At 46.7% G+C, this 17,846-nt stretch overlaps 7 protein-coding genes across 7 annotated transcripts; 3 read left to right on the top strand and 4 right to left on the bottom strand.

Moving 5' to 3' along the window:
• Window positions 1-504: 504 nt before the first annotated feature.
• Window positions 505-1,857, bottom strand: N7516_002005 (uncharacterized protein; the record flags this gene model as incomplete). The annotated part of the gene is made up of 2 exons (XM_057214725.1): window positions 1,540-1,857; window positions 505-1,223 (listed from the first exon to the last, which is right to left on the bottom strand). Exons 1-2 carry the CDS (start codon window positions 1,754-1,756, stop codon window positions 505-507), a joined length of 936 nt encoding a protein of 311 aa, XP_057076608.1. The 5' UTR covers window positions 1,757-1,857.
• Window positions 1,858-5,612: 3,755 nt separating this feature from the next.
• N7516_002006 (DUF2841 domain-containing protein) lies at window positions 5,613-7,179 on the top strand (the record flags this gene model as incomplete). The annotated part of the gene is made up of 4 exons (XM_057214726.1): window positions 5,613-5,808; window positions 5,859-6,359; window positions 6,410-6,595; window positions 6,653-7,179. The coding sequence occupies 4 exons, from the start codon at window positions 5,613-5,615 to the stop codon at window positions 7,177-7,179; spliced, it is 1,410 nt and encodes a 469-aa protein (XP_057076609.1).
• Window positions 7,180-7,433: 254 nt separating this feature from the next.
• On the bottom strand, window positions 7,434-9,146 carry N7516_002007 (putative endo-1,4-beta-xylanase; the record flags this gene model as incomplete). Its single annotated transcript, XM_057214727.1, has 6 exons — window positions 7,434-8,176; window positions 8,242-8,355; window positions 8,410-8,542; window positions 8,593-8,749; window positions 8,812-8,944; window positions 9,026-9,146. 6 exons carry the CDS (start codon window positions 9,144-9,146, stop codon window positions 7,434-7,436), a joined length of 1,401 nt encoding a protein of 466 aa, XP_057076610.1.
• A 3,064-nt stretch (window positions 9,147-12,210) lies between these two features.
• Window positions 12,211-13,330, bottom strand: N7516_002008 (uncharacterized protein; the record flags this gene model as incomplete). The annotated part of the gene is made up of 3 exons (XM_057214728.1): window positions 12,211-12,926; window positions 12,982-13,254; window positions 13,312-13,330. 3 exons carry the CDS (start codon window positions 13,328-13,330, stop codon window positions 12,211-12,213), a joined length of 1,008 nt encoding a protein of 335 aa, XP_057076611.1.
• A 12-nt stretch (window positions 13,331-13,342) lies between these two features.
• On the bottom strand, window positions 13,343-13,609 carry N7516_002009 (uncharacterized protein; the record flags this gene model as incomplete). The annotated part of the gene is made up of 1 exon (XM_057214729.1): window positions 13,343-13,609. The coding sequence occupies one exon, from the start codon at window positions 13,607-13,609 to the stop codon at window positions 13,343-13,345; it is 267 nt and encodes an 88-aa protein (XP_057076612.1).
• Window positions 13,610-14,405: 796 nt separating this feature from the next.
• On the top strand, window positions 14,406-15,621 carry N7516_002010 (3-isopropylmalate dehydrogenase; the record flags this gene model as incomplete). The annotated part of the gene is made up of 3 exons (XM_057214730.1): window positions 14,406-14,877; window positions 14,943-15,366; window positions 15,417-15,621. The coding sequence occupies 3 exons, from the start codon at window positions 14,406-14,408 to the stop codon at window positions 15,619-15,621; spliced, it is 1,101 nt and encodes a 366-aa protein (XP_057076613.1).
• Window positions 15,622-16,431: 810 nt separating this feature from the next.
• N7516_002011 (uncharacterized protein) lies at window positions 16,432-17,166 on the top strand (the record flags this gene model as incomplete). The annotated part of the gene is made up of 1 exon (XM_057214731.1): window positions 16,432-17,166. The coding sequence occupies one exon, from the start codon at window positions 16,432-16,434 to the stop codon at window positions 17,164-17,166; it is 735 nt and encodes a 244-aa protein (XP_057076614.1).
• Between the last annotated feature and the right edge of the window lie 680 nt (window positions 17,167-17,846).

The raw sequence follows: 17,846 nt of genomic DNA on the forward strand, positions 1-17,846 counted from the left end.
ATAGGCGGTAGATTTCGATATATGATGATCCCATGGCAACCTCATGCGCCCAACGATGAAAGTAAGACTCTGAATACATCTCTGCCTGATTTACATGTGGATTGGATGCATAAGATGTTACGTTACATTCAGCTAATATACAGATTCAGAGGTTGCTTTCTAGCTATATTTACTCAAACATAAAGAGTTCTTTCTTGAATGCTCCCATGCTCCCAAAGGGTTGGGAATAATGGAATATTTCCCTGTCAGATATCACAAAGATCATGACTGCTTCAATGTACTCAACTGTTCAAACATTCGGGGTTTTGTTTTAAACCAGTAGCAATGGTGCATATGGTCGAAGGTCCATTTTTTTTTTTTTTGTGCCGGTATGCATAGTGGTTTGAAAGGAACGAGCCGGCGCCTCCCACAAAGCTTGCAGGGGTGGCAGACAAATCCGGAGCTCAAAATAATCTGTGGTATGCCTTCTCACACGAAGGACTGCATGTTTCCCCATGGTTTGCTTCAGATGATTGACTCAGTCATAGCGCCAGGGCTAGGTCCACCATTTCCTTGCATGGACGGAGGACTCGGCCTTTGTGAAGTAGAGGCCTTTGTAGACCGCGAGAAGAGCTCATTGAGTCTGGCATATAGCTCATTCACAGCGGGAAGGTTGGGGGGTGGTGTCATGATGGCTGGCGTTTGGGGCACGGCACCACTCGCTTTCTTCGCTCGATCGGCGATAGTCGCAAGGTAGGCCAGGTTGGCTTGTAGGCGTCGCATGCACTCAATGTATTCAGGGGTCGGCTTTTGATTGGCTTTGGATACATCCGGTTGCTCTGGTATGGGTGAATTTGTATCCGGGTTGGAGGCGGGGCCAGCCTTGCCGGCCGCTTGTAGGTTCACCACCTCTTGCAACAAGGCCGAGTTGATGTCGAGGAGGGCTGTGACGCGAGCCTTCTCACGCGCCGCAAACTGAGCTTGGGCATGGGCATGGGCTTGAGCCTGGGCCTGGTTTGGAATGGCAGAGGAGGCTCCGGTTTGGGGCGAGTTCATTTGCGAAGGGGCTTTGGGTTGTGTGCCGAGTAGGTTGTTCGCTGATATGGAAGCCATGTTTTGAGAGAAGGTCTGCGCTACTTGAGATGGCATATTTGCGCCGGATGTGGCTTGAGGGGGGACAAACTGGCCCATGGGGGTAGGGATGGGAGTCTGGGAGTAGGGCGCTGAGAAATTATCCATAGGTGCTATTATGATTAAGAATATGGTTAGTTCAAGTTATTCCAACAGCAAAAGCGACCTGGGTAGACAGGAGACAAATGGTCAAAGCCAGATAGTGCCAAGTGTGATAGCGGCACAGCCGATTTATCCAAGCCGGGTCATAAGGGCGGGTGACAAGGGGGTGGGCTCGAGTGGATATAATTCAATTCGATCTTGAGGCTCACGGGAACCCCTTCCTTTCCCCAAGAATTTGAGCAACAATTCTACCCCGCCGGGTAAGAGTGACAGACGCGCCGTGCCAATGATAACAACCAAAAAAAAGGGGGGGAGGGGACAACGAACCGGAAGACTGTTGGAAACCTGAAGGCATCATACCTCCACCAGGACCAGGCTGCATGGGTATAGCACCAAAATGTTGAGCGGACGGTGTCTTTGATTGGGGGTATGGGGGAACAGCGTTAGGGTAAAAAGGCATCTGTTGGTTTTGGGGGCTCTGAGTTGGGACGGGATAGCCTGCGGGATAACCAGTATTGGGGTCCATTGTGTAATGAGGGACCATCACGGTTTGACAGGTGGCTCCAAGGATTCTTTTCGCCCTGTAATACTTCTTTTCTCTAGCGATCCCCTCGTTTTAGGGAAGCTACTGTGAGATTACGCAGGCCGCACGGACGAGACGGTGAAGGCCCAACGGCGCCTGTCAACCGGGAATCCAGGGATGGGGGAGATTTGGCGATACCCGGAAACTGCTAGGACCAAAAAAAGACAGTCGTGATTGGGTCAGTCAAAAGGCAGGGGTGTATTAGGAACACAGCCTCCACAGCAAACTGGGACTCGGAGCAAAACAGATTCTGGTGCCCAGATTTGAGCGATCAGCCGTGGGCGGGCTAATGCAGCGGAGCCCCTTGGGAATGGTGGAGACACAGGCTTAAATGAATGAAGTTGAGATGATAACGGTAATATCTCAAGTTGGCTTGAATTTTGACTTCGTGATTCAGAGTTCTTAAGCGTGCACTTTGTTGTTTAGAGAGTGTAACTGGTGTCCACAATGAAGGTGACATTCAAAGGTCACGGGGTTCAATGTGAAATGCCTCAGGCAAAAGATATTAATGCCTAAATTTTATGGTGGAAATATATTGTTGCCTTATAATCTCATTTTCTCATTTTCTCGGTTTTTTTTTTTTTTTTTTTTTTACAGTATACAAGAATAGTCGGACTATAATGTCTCTGCCTCTAACGACATAGGAATTGGATAATCCCAATATATATAATATTAGCTTGGAATGATATTAGAGGCGTTAAAATAAGATAATGCTACCATATCTTTTTTGCGTACTGTTTTCCTACAATATATGTTGTAGCCGGATATGTGAAAATTTGACCAAAAAGCGTTTCATTATAATAATTTTTGAAATATAAATTGTGAAAATACCCCATGTCTTCGAAGCCACGCTGTATTTTTCTCGCTCACAGTGACTTTCAGTCTCCTGACCTCGCGTATGTGTTCATACCTTTTACCGCCATATTGTTTAGAGTGACATGGGACTCCCCTCATTCTAGACTGCCAACGGCTCACATCTACGGGGCAGTGCTGGAAATGACATTATAACGGACAAAAGTTCCCTTAGTATCCCGGCAGGGATGGCAGGGATGTCGAAGGGGGCGTACTTTGTTGTCCATCTGGGTGTGTTAGTATTTGCCAGCAACGGCTTGGTGCTTATGGCCTCGCAATTTGTATCTCCAGGCTCGTTGATCACGTTCGGGGAATTGGACAGACAGTACATGCATGGGAAAGGGGGTCGGAGGACTTGGCGAATTCTAAGAAGAATTGACAAAGCATATAATTGACATGTCAGGAATAACTATGCGACACATCATGCAATCTCGCTAGAAGCGGTAAATTGCTAGACGATCTACTCCGTATAAACAAAGTTCATAGTCAATCAGTGCAAGTGCGTCTTACCTCTGGCGATCCCCACCACACAGACATGTGAGTGCAGCCGGTAGGAGCTGCAGGGGATAAACAGAACCATTCTTGAAATCCAGGTATGAACAAAATTGGACAAGTATACACACCTATTGTGGACATAACTATATAATTGTGCATAACTATGTGTGCGGTGTAAACATGTACAACGCTAAAAGGGGAACTGTGGACCAGTGTAAATGGATGCGTACCTAAGTAGCGTCATTTGGACGCCACAAGCTCCATTAAAGGGACCCCATTTCCAGGAAATGCAAGTCGGATATGCGCACTTTATGCGAATGGGATGTGGCTGAGCAAGCACTGACAGCCCTTTACCTACCTACCTTGGTAGGTATCTCGGTAGATCAATATCCAGGTATCCATGCATCGAGTCCGGATGGTTCCAATGCCATGGATGAGTCCAAAACTCTAAACTCAATCTCCTTCCCGTCGACAAACTTCAAGCCTTTACTCCGGACAATTACAATTACCTAGGTACACACAAATACAGATTTTAGCGTACGGAGATCTCGGGTGGATGTTCTCCGTTACTTGTATGGTATGGGACCTTGTTCAAAGTCAAACCAACTCCACATATTACATGTAAATATGTAACAAGCACACAACATTGTAATTCCATAGTAACTAACTATCCAGAGATGTTCCATAAAAAGCTGAATTCTATCAAAAGCAACACACTCTTCTCCACAAGGGAACATCCGGGAATTGAGAAGCTTATTGTGCGTTCATGAAATTCATGTAGTCTCCACTTGGATATCGGGGTTTGACCGAAGCCCTGCTTTGTATATTGTAAACGGAGTCCCCCGTAACTATAGATAAGAGGGGTACTCGGTACTCCATACAACATACATACTACGTACTCCGTACCAGAGTGACACTTGTATCATGGGAAATAGCACGGTGGCAAATTGAGCCACTATCACATATTCTTTGGTTCGCATTCTTCACCCCTTTTCAGCCAGCACATGTCGATCACCTTTGGAGAGTCTCAGTCCTTGAGGCCTTTCAGAGGAAGACCGAAGCAAGCCCGCCCGGCCGATATAAGGTGAGGCTGAGGAACTTTACCGAGTTAAGCCCGCCCGGCCGGTAAAAGTTCCAAGGTTCCAAGGTTGACATTCGGCATTTGGTTTAAACTTCATATCAGCCACATGGATTCGACCAAAGCCTCTTGTGGGACGAACATATGGACGTGATATTGTCAAACTAACTGACTAGTTAACTAGTGTGTGATAACTAACTAGTTATAGGTAGAGCATAAAAATAGTGACATCTGCCGACCAATGCATCAAATGCGCCCGTATCCCAGCTCTAAATCACACTCTTGAGTAAACGGTGTGCTTCAACACCCTTGTCGAGGTACGTACTTCTTAATCGGGGTTTCTGTCCATTAGTTTTGTGAGGATAAGCAAGGAGATAAAAGAGTAATACAGAGACATATATGTTGTATACAATGGAATACTGGTTGGCAGAAGGCAACCGGTGGGTACCAACACAGCCACAGACGTCTGCGAACCATTTCAAAGATTTGATGGGTGTTTTCTATACCTATGTTGTAGGTAATCTATAATATGGGTCATGCACGGAGTTTTATCCTGTTATTCGAATATCAATCGATATTCATTTACCTATCAGGTCCCACGAGGCAATCCGAGGAGGGTGATGGTTGTTCACATCCTGCAGCACCGCTATGGTATGATCAATATTGTAGATGCCTGGCAGGTTCTAAGGGGCAAATTTTCCAAGGAGTCGTGGGACTTGTGGAAATAACCACCTAGCTACACTTCACATAGCATATGGTATGCCCTTGATAGAGAACATTAGTACATACATAGTTGAGCATTGCAATGTCAAGTTCTTATCCGGGGAATTTTCCTGCCTATTAACAGACAGAACAAACAGGAAAAGATGTCCGAATCCAGGCCCTAAAATACAACCTCTGTCGTCCGTTTCGATACTGTATCTGCTTTGACGCTTTGCAGATCAGTACTTTTCGAGTCTCCACAGGACTTGGAAGTTGGGCCTCCACATATTAACTATGACGCGCTATAGTTTAGTTAGTTACATAGTTACGGAGTACATGGTACGCAGTAGTTAGCGCACCTGAAAAAAAAGATCTGTCTATAAATATTCAAGTCAAAGCACATTTTGGTTCGATACTAACTGATCGGCAAGTCGGAAGCTGGCCAAAGGCATTGCTACTGTGTGATCATCGCATGCTCTGCCACTTGGTCCGCTTCCTCCCATACGAAATTTCCTGTAGAAACTCCCCCCCCCACTTCTCCTGCTCCCTCTGTGGCCCGTAGGTTCAATTTGATAAATTTGCCATAAAAAACCTGGGGCAAAAGTCATTGGGTCCATATTATATGGTATCTACTTCCCTTTTTATGTGACCAATGATCTTGACTGACCCGAACCAAGGCCCCAGAAAAAGATGTCTAGGCGATCACCAGAGGGACCTGAATATGCCCATTTTGCTATGATCTACATAGATAACGATGGGAATCTTTGCCAAAGAGCCTCTGATTCCATTTCAGAAAGCCGCCAAACCATTCTCTCGCCTAGAGTCACACGTGAATTCCTCAGAGCGGTGGCAATGTCGAGAGAAGCCCACACAACGCAATGTCAAGGTAGGGGCTCTATTCACCCCACATGAAGTGTTTTTATTGATTTAGAACAGTTTCTCCTCAAATTCTGTCTAGCGGGGAGCCCCCATTTAACAACCACACCTCTGCTCTGCCGCAGGGGGTGGCCTACAGTGAAATGGGGGTTAGTCAACACAGGATGCAAGCCCCATTTCAATCAGAGTCATCGTTTCGGCCGACAATGTGGCCCTCAAGCGAGTCTTGGCCTCTACAAGCCAACCCGCAACCCAAGAAGGATTTCGGAGGTCGGAACCTCAACTTGGCTCTACACCAAAGAGCATCAATCTCTGTAAAAGAGAGAGGTTTTTTGCGTCTCTACTATGAGAAAATCTTCCAGAACTTGCAACAAACAAACTGTCGAATCATTGCCAAAGCCTATATCAAATTAGTTGAGCCGCGCAAGCAAGTCAACTACCCATACAATGGACGGAAGATTGTTGAAGGGAGAACCCAACAGCTGGATCCAGAGGCAACTAAGCCACCATGGTGGCCACGTGGAGTGAGCCATCGGGAGCCAGATCATCTTCCAAAAGTTGGTAAGATAACACTATCCTTCCGAATGCCCTACTAAGCTGACAATAATCAGAACGCATTCGACTTCTAGTATACATGCTCTGCGAGATGCGCGAAACCCACGGTATCACAACAACCAGACTAAAACAATGCGATCAGCCCATCCGTCGTCAAATCCTCCCGGTCGAGCGTTTACAAATCCTAGACGAGGCATACCGAGTCCGCGAGGAGGAGGAAAACTTCATCGATGGGATTTCAGGTACATACTTGCTTGCATTCTCTTCTAAACTCCCCAACGCTCACACGTGTGATCTAGATGGAAAACCTGTGTCTATATCCCAAACCAATCTTCCTCAAATGACAGAAGACACATCCAGCGGACAAAGCTCGCCAATCGAACCAGCCCCTTCTCAGAAAATGGTCGAGTCCGAGTGCAGCGACGGAATATCTGGCATCGATATAACCCAAGCTACCTCCAGAGACCTGTCGAGGGCGTCATCATACAATCCCTCCAATCCTTATAGCCCAGCAATGCACCTGGCCCCAAACACCCAATACCAGTCTGTCGGCCCTTCTACTGACATGTCCACGTCGCCATTGGAATCGAGGCCCAAAAACGAATCACTATCTGCTGGGGCGCATTTGATTGATCAAACACGTCCCGTTAGCATCGAACACTATCCATATCCTGGGGTTTCTGGTATTCCACCAACCCAGATGCAGTTCTATGGTAACCCTAATTTGTCCCCGAATGCAGGTGTTCCAATCACCCATACCTCGACAGAAAACTTGTCAACAGAGACAATGATGCCATACGGCCACCCTTACTATTTTAACTATTGAGGGTTAAAATATGGACAGGAGAAATATAATGCCTGTTTACGATAATGGAGTTTGTTCGGGTTGCAGTGGAGCAAGACACCCTGCTCGGATAATTCCCTACAGGGGGCGATGCTTCTTTCAAAGCAAAGCACCGGTTGAACTTGTAATTAACAATGAGTTCAAGGTTGTGAAAAATTCAGGGATAAATACAAAGGCGGATCAGCACAGGCCGGCTTAGTCCCCCTTCATCATCAGGAATCATTGCTCTGGCAAGCCTACAAACACTGTGAGTACCATTCACTGGTGTATTTACAGGTCCCACTTGCGCAGGTTGTGCCTCCCGTCCAACCCGAGCCACCACACTGACCATAGAGAGGGACGCTAGTAGTACCACCGGAACTGGCAGTAGTTGTGGTCGTAACAAAAGTAGCCGTAGTGGAAGTGGTAGAAGCTGTACCACCCAGAGCAGCCAAGATACCCGCATAGGCGGGCTTCTTCACCAGGTTCGCATCCCAAGGACACGCATCACCCTGACCAGAGAATGTGCTAGGAACCCAAGAGTACTTGTCAGTGTAGTCCCAAATAGTAATTCCAACACACTTGTCGTTTGCCACACAAGCTGCAACGGTATTTTTGTAATCGGTCGACTGCCGGGCAAGCAAGGTAGTAGTTGATGGCAGGGTCATACGGATGTCAAGTTCAGTGTAAGCAACGTCGACACCTAGGGCTGTGAATGCGGCCAAGTTGGTAGTCTGCGCGCTCTGGCTAGGTGTACTTCCGACAATGAAGTGTGCCTGTAGGCCGACGCCATCAATCTTTGCTCCATACTGTTGCACGAGCTTGACAATTCTTTGGGCGCCTGTTGACTTGGAACTAGCTGATTCGATGTTGTAATCGTTGTAGTACAGCTTGGCATCTGGGTCGGCGGCAGCTGCTGTTGCAAATGCGATGGGAAGGTATGCCTCGCCGATGTGTTTATAGAAGATATTGTCACGGTAGGTCCCGTCCTCATTAAGAGCTAGTCATCCCACATATTAGCTACTTGATGATGATGATACCATCAGTTCTAGGTTCGACACTCACCTTCATTGGCAACATCCCAAGCATAACATTTGCCTTTGTAGTGAGTCACCACGTTGGTGATGTGGTTCTTCATGGCAGCAAGCAGAGTTGCATTAGTCCAGGAGCCGCTTGAGACTATTTCACAATTAGAACGTCCATTGAAAGATATCCGAGATAAACAAAACTTACCCCAGTTGGGCAATTGGCTATACCAAACCAGAGTATGACATCGCAGCTTTTGGCCATTGGTAGCAGCAAGGTTGGCAATGGCATCTCCTTGGGCATAAGAGAAGGTGTTTTGAGACGGCTCGCTTGCATCCCACTAGCGAAGATTAGAGAGGGTTCCAAACAGCACGACAAGGCTTGTCCAACCTTTTGCGCATTGCCGGGAGTAATTTGACCAAAGTCATCTGTGTTGCTCAGTTGGGCAAGGTATGGAGCATCAGTCAACTCGGGGTTATCAGTGGCTGATCCGAAGTATAGCTTTCCCTTTGCAACGGCAGCGGCGTGTAAGCCGGCCCCTTGAGTCCTATTGAAAAAAAGGGCATCAATCACTGTCAAAGTTTCTATGAATCGAAAGATAAACCATACAGCTGGGGAAGAATACTGGCCAATGCCAGGGCAATAGTAGAGAAGTGAACCATGACGAGATAATCAACGCCAATAATTGAAGTGATTACAATATAGACTTGGAATGAGGAACAGAAAGGGTTGATTGAGCTACCTTTATAGTCGGAGATAAACAGCGATAGCTAAATTGTCAAGATTTAGCAATTACCAAGGCCCCGTCACAGGGTAATTTCACATTTGGCAACTTTGTAACATTTGCCGGACCGACAGGCCGTGAAATAGTTGTCACGGCCTTTTGGAATGGTCAAATGGGCATGATTTCGACTTAGATGCCTGAAGATGATGAGCTCGTGCATGAAATTGGTCACTTTAGCCAGGGAAACAGACACGGGGCGCGGCGCCACATGGTGAATAGGCTAGAGAAACGAATAAAGAGACAGCGGAGCAAATTCCGTATCTTCTTCAGGGCAAAAAGAGGCGTTTTTCATATTTCCCCGTGAAGCTGAACGGGTAAATGCGCTCTTCTCCGCTTCCACAGATCCGGGGAATCTTCAAGGCCGTCGATCAACTCTTCCCCCCTTTCGACTTCTTTGTAACTACATACATATTGGCTACCTATGGATCGCTTTCCCTTTCCGCTTTAGTGCTCACTGAGTAAATCTGGGCACGCCCTTTCATCTTACATAATCATCGAACTTCCAACCTTGGAGGTTCCAAGGTCCACTTACCTTTTTATTATGTAAGCTAGGTGTACGGGCGACTAAATATGCCACCCAACACATAACTCTCTCATTGGTTACTACCTCACCGCCTGGTCCATTACCGCCTTCTTGAAGCATTTACTATTTCTATACTATACACTTTATAGATTCAATTCAGATTCAATTCAGATTCAATTCAGATTTAAGATAGTAAGAATTCAAGAGTTTATATAAATACTATAACTATAAAGTACCACGCTAATTGTATAACTATAGATTCAACATGGTACTTGTGAAGTGAGAGATCTAAATTATTGCCTGGCAATATGAACCAATGAGAGATTTATGTGTCTGGTGGCATACTTATCGCCCGTATACAACATAGATGACTCCCCGGGCCTCATCAAGTGTCACCTGAGCAATCCGGTCTCACTGAGACCTGACCGGTCTGACTTGTCAACGTCCAGCACCAGATCCAAACCCATCCACCCCAAAGCGACCCAAGCAGACAGCTACCCCTGACCCTCCAAAACCTAGCAAAGCGAAGGCAGAACCGCCAAGCATCCCCGCTAAACGACCATCATCCATCCGGCAGCCACTTGGCAAGGTTAGCTATAATTAGCATCTTATCAAAAATGCAATCTCCGACTACTCACACTGAATAGCACGAGGCCAACTTCATCCTCTACGGCAGAGGCCCGAAACAGCCACTGTCCGTAATCCAACGAACCATCAACTCCCAGGACATACAGTACTCCAATGACCGGAATACGTGGGTCAACGTGATGGCCGTGGATAAATAGAGGGACGAGTACTACGAGGGCCAAGATCTTGTTAATATGCGTCAAGCTCGAGATCAGATTCTTGACCTCTGTAACGAGTGGATCGTTGAATGGAAACACTAGCCAGCACTGATCCCCTCAACCACTCTTCTCGACCAACTCCACTCTCTGGATTCCCTGGTCGGTTAGTAGGTAGAACCCGATGTTGAGATTGATATAGCTGTATTTTTAGATATTGCAGAGAAACGGACCCTGATTGTGTATCAGCTGAATGGCTTTTTGTATCATGCGATGCTGAAAGGTCGTTATTATTCTCCTTCGATTCTCAATGCAGAGGATCTTATGAATGTGAAGCAAATTCCCGCCTCGGCCTACAACCCCAACTTTTCTGTTGGATTTACCGCAGCTCCTAAAATGCTGCCCATGTCAAAAAACCTGGATTGATCAGTTACGATTTGATCAGCGAAGGGCCTCGACCGAATTCGATTGCGGAGCCTTAAAGAAGCAAGGGTTTACGAACTCTTAATGATACACCCACATCCCAACATTGCTACCTATCTAGGTTGTCAAGTTTCTGGCGGCGTAATCACTGGTCTTTGCCTCGAGAAGTACCCGCGCACGCTAATGAAAGAGGTCAACCCAGGCGCCCTTATGAAGAGAGCACTTAGAAACACGCGGGAAGCGAGGGAGGATTATAGCCGTGTCCTCACGGACATTAACAGTGGCATCCGGCATCTCCACTCGCTAGGGTTGGTCCATAACGACATCAATCCAAGCAATATAATGATTGACGGTGATAGAGCAATCATCATCGATTTCGGGTCTTGCCGGAAGATAGGAGAAAGCATCAAAGACGTCGGCCGTACTCATGAATGGTACGATGGAGAAATGCAGCAGTCTCTTCCCGAGAATGACTTAAAGGAAGGCCTTGGAGGAGATTCGCATTTGTCTTGGTGTTGGTTCATCAGAATGGAGTCTAATACTTCTCTATGCATATTATCTCCAAAGCCATATCATTGCTTACGCTCTTGTACTTCTGTTTAACTCGTTTTACCTGCCCCCAAACTGTATCAAGGCAGACCCAAAGTAAGAGGCTCAGTATGTCCTTGGATTACATACAGCAAAGTGAAGCTATGTACATGATGTCTGCTTTCCATTTTTCAGCGGCGAGTAATGAGCGCATAAACAGGAAAATATTTCTGAAAGTGGAAGTGGTGAGTCACTTTGTTTGGTGAAAAAGCCGTAAAGTGTGAGTACAGCGCCCAGACCATAGCCACTCATCCCTCAGCAATCGAACTACACGTATGGGTCCTGCTTATGTTAGTGGGTATGTAGCCTCCTGGCACTCCCAGGGCGATTTGGCAAATACGAAGGGTTCGTATTGCTTTATCCGACAACGTGATTTCTTTTTTATTAGGAAAACTAACCCAAGATATCTAGTGAGTGTCCTCATAAAAGCGGAGGCAGCCAAGATAGGAAAGCCCCATCTGGAATAGGAAAGACACGCCATGTAATCAGATCCACATCGTACGGTTAAGGTCATTCAAATAACAGCTATGACCAATCTGGCCCAATGGGTGATTTCACTTGAGCCTTGGATATGTTGGATTATGATCAATGGTGGGACCTCTTGTTCCCAGGAAGATTCCCCGCCTATGATATCTATAAGAATCTGAAAATGCATCTATGTACACAAGGTTGGCGCTTTTAAGGGGTATCAGAGATTTTATAACATCATGTTGCTCCGTAGTAGGACCAGAGCAGAGCATAAAGAGTGGTTAGGGACCACTGTTTCAGCCAAATCCAGACCGGCAGGTCAACGGGTAGGGGGCAGCACTCCTCCCATGGGTGCGATGATTTTTCGGACGCGAATTCCATAGAAATCCACGGGATGAGTTGAAAGATGGGCAGTGGACTTCATGTTAATGAGATACCGCTCAGCCAGTCTTCCGAGCCTTCATCTCTGCGATGTATTTACCGGTCTTGGAGAGAGGCACGACATGGATGCTGACAAGCTCATCCAAAACCTCGACCTTAGCACCGGAGAGAATTTGCAACAAAGGCAGCTTCTTGCCAGCCTTGATCAAACCACCCGAGACAGTCTGCATGAAGCACTCAACACCTTCGAGGGTGTATTCCTTCTTGGTGTCCCAAGGAAGGGGGAAGATGTAACTCAAATGGTCCTCAATAGCGTTCATCTCCGAAAACGCCTTGATGAAGTCGGACTGGGCCTCCATGGGGTAAAGGAAAACGACCGGGAACTCGATTGTGCTCTCCGGCGAGAGAGGATCAGGGACGAGACGGATCTTGGCATCTTCCATATCAGGGGGCTGATCGGTTTTGCGGGTTCTAATCTGACGGGCGCGCAGAGCTGTGCTGAGGACCATATTCTGCTTGCGCAACTTTTCTTCTTCGGCCTTCTTCCTTGCGGCAGCACGCTCCAAGAGGGCTTTGCGCTCGGCAATCTTCTTGGCAGATTCTTGAAGAGCCTTACTTTCGGGGTCAATTGCCAATCCTCGGGCTGCAGCATCTTCAGCCTCGGCAACTTTGTCCAATTTGAAGAGTGCCAAGGAGGAGCGATAGAAGGCCTTCACGTTTTTAGGGTTGAACTTGAGGGCGACAGCACAGTCGAGAGTACAAGAACGGTAGTTTCCTGTACAGGAAATATATTAGCCAATGTCCCGTATAGCCAGGAAGATAAAACATACCGAGTTCCAAGTTGCACAGTGCCCGGTTGATGTGTGACGCCTCCTCCAATTTGCGCAAGAGTGCCGCCTCTTCCTCGGGATCTTCAGGCTTCTCCCACTTATTCTCCTTGGCGTTAATGACAGCAATAGCCTTTGTGTAGAACTCCTTAGCGTCAATCCACTTAAGTTCCTGCACAGCTTCATTGCCTTGTCCCTTGAAGGTATTCGCAACCTCGCCCCTGGTACCTTCATTCTGCAAAGCCTGGAGAGCATCTAGAAGTACGTTTTCACCCTCTGTAAACCCATGTATGTTAGTCACATCAAACAATCATGCCCAAGGAATAATCTGACGTACTCTCATCGCCCGCATTCTCAATATCGGTCATGAACAGGGGGTCTTATTCATCATTGCCATCAACTCCTCTGGGGTATGCGACTGGATAGCCGCAATAGCGGGCGGAAGTTCAGGTGCATTGGGATCGGTCTGGCGCGCCTTCAGTGCCTCCTCATTGATCGGGAAGGGAATTTCGTGTGTAGGATCGAAGGCGTCAAACCCAGGCTGGGGTAGGCTCTGGGCGGCCTCAGGAGGGGCTTTGTTGAGATTGAGCGACTCATCAAAGTCATCTGGGAGTTCTTCGACGCGCGACATCTTGTAGGTTTGTCACAGGAAAATTGTATTGCTCTTTCGGAGAATCGGAGATCGTCCAAATGCTTAGAAATGATGCCCGCAATGCAAACGGTGCAAACAGGAGGGGTCTGGTCGGCCCTAAGCCCTATTACCGGATTCGTCGGACTATAATGGAGATCCAAAGACGCAAGATGTATGAAGAAGAAGGAATCGAAAGAAAGTAGGCGATTATAGGTAGATTTTTGGGTTTAAAATCATCGAAATATTCCACGATGGACTGGATGTTTCTATGTGGAGAGTCAGATTGGTGCCTGAGGCCACAACTTTTCATAACTCCTTGGCTATCAGTCTATCAATTTGCTGCTATTAGGTTATATTCCACTATCTATGCAGATTTGCTTCACTATTGGCATAGTTCTATCAGAGATCTTCTATCAATAATCTTCTGTAACAGAAAGTAAGGGCATACACCACACTGTTTGATGCTTGAGGTACTCCACTAAGGAATGTCAATACTACCTAGTACGACATAGATAGTCCGGGGTATCTTTAAAGCCTGATCTTGCATACTCATCCCCACAACTGACAGCTCCACAGAAAGTAAAACCGCATACCCCTCTAGCCCTGTGACAGACCTCCGCACATCGGAGGCGATTTCATCGGCGAAAGCCCGACCAAATGAAACCCCGCATCAATCGGGTTGAAGGCCGACATCCGGTATAGGCCATATATAGTCCTGGGTGACAGGAGTATGCGAATAATCGAATAATCTGATTAACCCCGGATAACCCTTTGTAGCAACAAACGCCATAGAACCATGGCGAAAAACTTCAATATCCTCGTCCTACCCGGCGATGGCATCGGCCCTGAGGTCATGGCCGAAGCCGTTAAGGTTCTCAAGGCCTTTGAGACCCCCCAACGCAAGTTTGAACTACGCCAGGAGTTGATTGGAGGTTGCAGCATTGATGCTCATGGCAAGTCTGTGACCGAGGGAGTCAAGCAGGCAGCTCTAGACTCAGACGCAGTGCTCTTCGCCGCAGTTGGAGGCCCGAAATGGGACAACCAACGTCGTGGTCTTGATGGGCCCGAGGGAGGCCTACTCCAACTGCGTAAGGCTATGGATATCTATGCAAACCTACGCCCGTGCTCGTCTACCTCGCCCAGTGCCTCCATCGCCAAGGAGTTCAGCCCATTCAAGCACGATGTTATCGAAGGGGTTGATTTTGTTGTCGTGCGGGAGAACTGTGGAGGTGCCTATTTTGGCCGCAAGGTTGAAGAAAAAACATACGGTAGGCTGATCTGAGATTCAGTTGTTCGAACAGCAATCTAACTTTTTTTTTCTCTTCTACTCCAGCAATGGATGAATGGGGCTACTCCGAAGCCGAGATCCAACGAATTACCCGTCTATCTGCCGAAGTGGCATTGCGACACAATCCCCCTTGGCCTTTGATCTCACTAGACAAGGCAAATGTACTAGCTTCGTCGCGACTCTGGCGCCGGGTAGTGGACAAGACCATGGCAGCTGAGTACCCGCAAGTGAAATTGGTACACCAGCTGGCCGACTCCGCATCACTGATTCTAGCAACGAACCCGCGATCCCTGAATGGTGTCATCTTGGCTGACAACACATTCGGCGACATGATCTCCGACCAAGCTGGATCTATTGTGGGCACGCTGGGTGTGTTGCCGAGTGCCAGTCTCAACGGTCTGCCTGGTGATAAGACGTTGAAGACACGACCTTACGGGCTGTACGAGCCCACACATGGATCTGCTCCGACGTAAGTGATAGAACCATGTGATAAAAAGCCCTGTTCTAACTTTGTGATAGCATTGCGGGACAAAATATTGCTAACCCAGTTGCAATGATTCTCTGCGTCGCGCTTATGTTCCGATACTCTTTGGGCATGGAAGATGAGGCTCGACGTGTAGAGGATGCGGTGCGCAAGGTTCTGGACTTAGGGCTTCGGACGCCTGACCTTGGGGGTAAGGCTGGGACTAGAGAAGTTGGTGATGCGGTTGTATCCGCACTATAACTAGTATCCAAGATAGGAATGGCTATACCAATGGTTGAACCATATGTACGGGCGAATATGCCATCCGACACATAACTCTCTCATTGGTTATTACCTCACTGCCTAGTTCATTACTGCCTTCTTGAAGCATTTACTATTTCTATACTATACACTTTATAGATTCAATTCAGATTCAATTCAGATTCAATTCAGATTCAATTCAGATTCACTTCAGATTCACTTCAGATTCAGTTAATAAGATAGTAAGATAGTAAGAAATCAAGAGTCAAGACTTAAGACTTAGGAGTATAAAGAGCCTGGTGTTAAAAAAAAATTAATATCGTATTTGTTGAACAATCTCCTATACATACATATATTTTTGCTACAAACTAAGCCCTAGTTATTTGTTCCTATAATCGAGCAGAGTTTAGATGGTTTTAGCAGGGTATATAGCCCCCTACATTTCTAGTTTAATCAATTAATAATTCTGCCTCTGCTTTCTCCCCACATTGTAACAGGTTGCTCAACAGGATTCATTTATAAAAATACTATATAAAGTAACTATAGATTCAACAATAGTATTTGTGAAGTGAGATGAACCAATGAGAAAGTTATGTGTCGGGTGGCATACTTAGTACTGATCCATGAATCTCACCCAGACAAAGAAAGAAACCGGGACAAAGAAAGAAACCGATCAAAGCCAATGTTTGTTAGCTGAAAACTGGGGGTGAAAGAAAAGAAACTTACCTAAAACCCACCTGATTTCATAATCCATTCAAGATCATAATATCCTCCAAGATTTACATTCTTCTCCCATTCTTATTCCTCTCCATGTCTCAAGCTTCCATAACCCCAGAGAGCCCAAGAGAAGAGAGCCCGCAAGAAGAGTCTCCACAAGAAGAGTCTCCACAAGAACAATCTGCACAAGAACAGTCTCCCACAAGAAACAAAGCACTCAGCATGTCATCCGAAATGCCAGCCACCTCATCGAAAGCAGCGATGGCACCAAAGCACCCAAGCCAGCAACCAAACTTACCAGGATCCTGCGCTCTCCGTCTTCAAAACCTCGAGCAACAAACCTCCACCACAAAAGGCGAGCTGATGGTATCAGTGGCAGCAGACATCTGCGCAACGTTCATAAGCATCGCCAAGTACTCCGAAGAAGGCACACTCAAAGCACAGCACACTGGAGTGATCGACAATGTGATCCAGACAATCCGCGGCACAGATGTGAAGCAGCGATACTTGCTCGATCGACAAGTTCGTCGACTGCGCAAAGAGAGGAACTGGATCCGGAATAAATATTTGCACCTGGCTGATCAGGCCGATGCAATGGGTTGCGCACATCGGACGAAGATGCAGAACTTAAGCACCTCGCTGCGAAAGGCACGACGGGAAGTGGCACGCCTACAAAGTGAGCGGGATATGCTGCGAGCTTGCTTGAAGAAGAAAGTAACTAAGGCTGTTTCGAATGGCAATGTCGATGTCGATGTCGATGCCGAGGGGGATGATATCGATGGAGAATATGAGATTATTGAGAGTGGAGATGAAAGCTTGGAAGTATGAAGGAGGAAGAGTTCTGATTTCGGATGATTTTCTCACATCTATGGGGGTTTCTTTGTTTTCTTTGTTTTCATTATGATTTCTTTGATCTCTTCGTTGTTTTTTTGGGCTTTGATGGGATCCCGTTTACACTTGCTTTTCTTTGTTTTGGCCCTGACTGTTAGGGCAAAAGAGGTCAGACCTTTGTTGTCCAATATGACTCATTTTCAACTGTACCATACGAATAATATAGTAAACAATCATGGGAGACTCGGGTTTGCCTATCAATATGAGTGCAATATGAGTGACAATATCCGAATCGTAAAGTCGGCTTATGAGTTCCGAGGTCTAGATCGGCATTTGATGGCGAATGTGATTTTGCAACTTCGTATATCGGTTGTTTTCGTGAATTTATAAGGTGATAACCACTTCAAATGGGAAATTTAGATCGGAACTGGACAATCCAATCGGATATTGCAAGAATTGCAAGAATCCCAGATCATAAGCAAAGCGTCCAAGTCCACAACCTCGGCATCTTCAATAGGCGCAGGCTGATTCGGCCCACGGATCCACCGACTTCTCATGTGGAAAGTCCGGGGGGTTTTTTTTTTTCGGTTCATCTTCTCCTGTTCTTTTTCTTTTTCTTCTCTATTCTTTTCTCATTCTGATCTTCAGTCTTTCCACTGAACCCTCTGTAAATCCAT

This window comes from Penicillium verrucosum, assembly GCF_028828655.1.
Source record: "Penicillium verrucosum strain IBT 35672 chromosome Unknown utg000001l_segment0_segment0, whole genome shotgun sequence".
NCBI classification, from domain to species: Eukaryota; Fungi; Ascomycota; class Eurotiomycetes; order Eurotiales; family Aspergillaceae; genus Penicillium; species Penicillium verrucosum.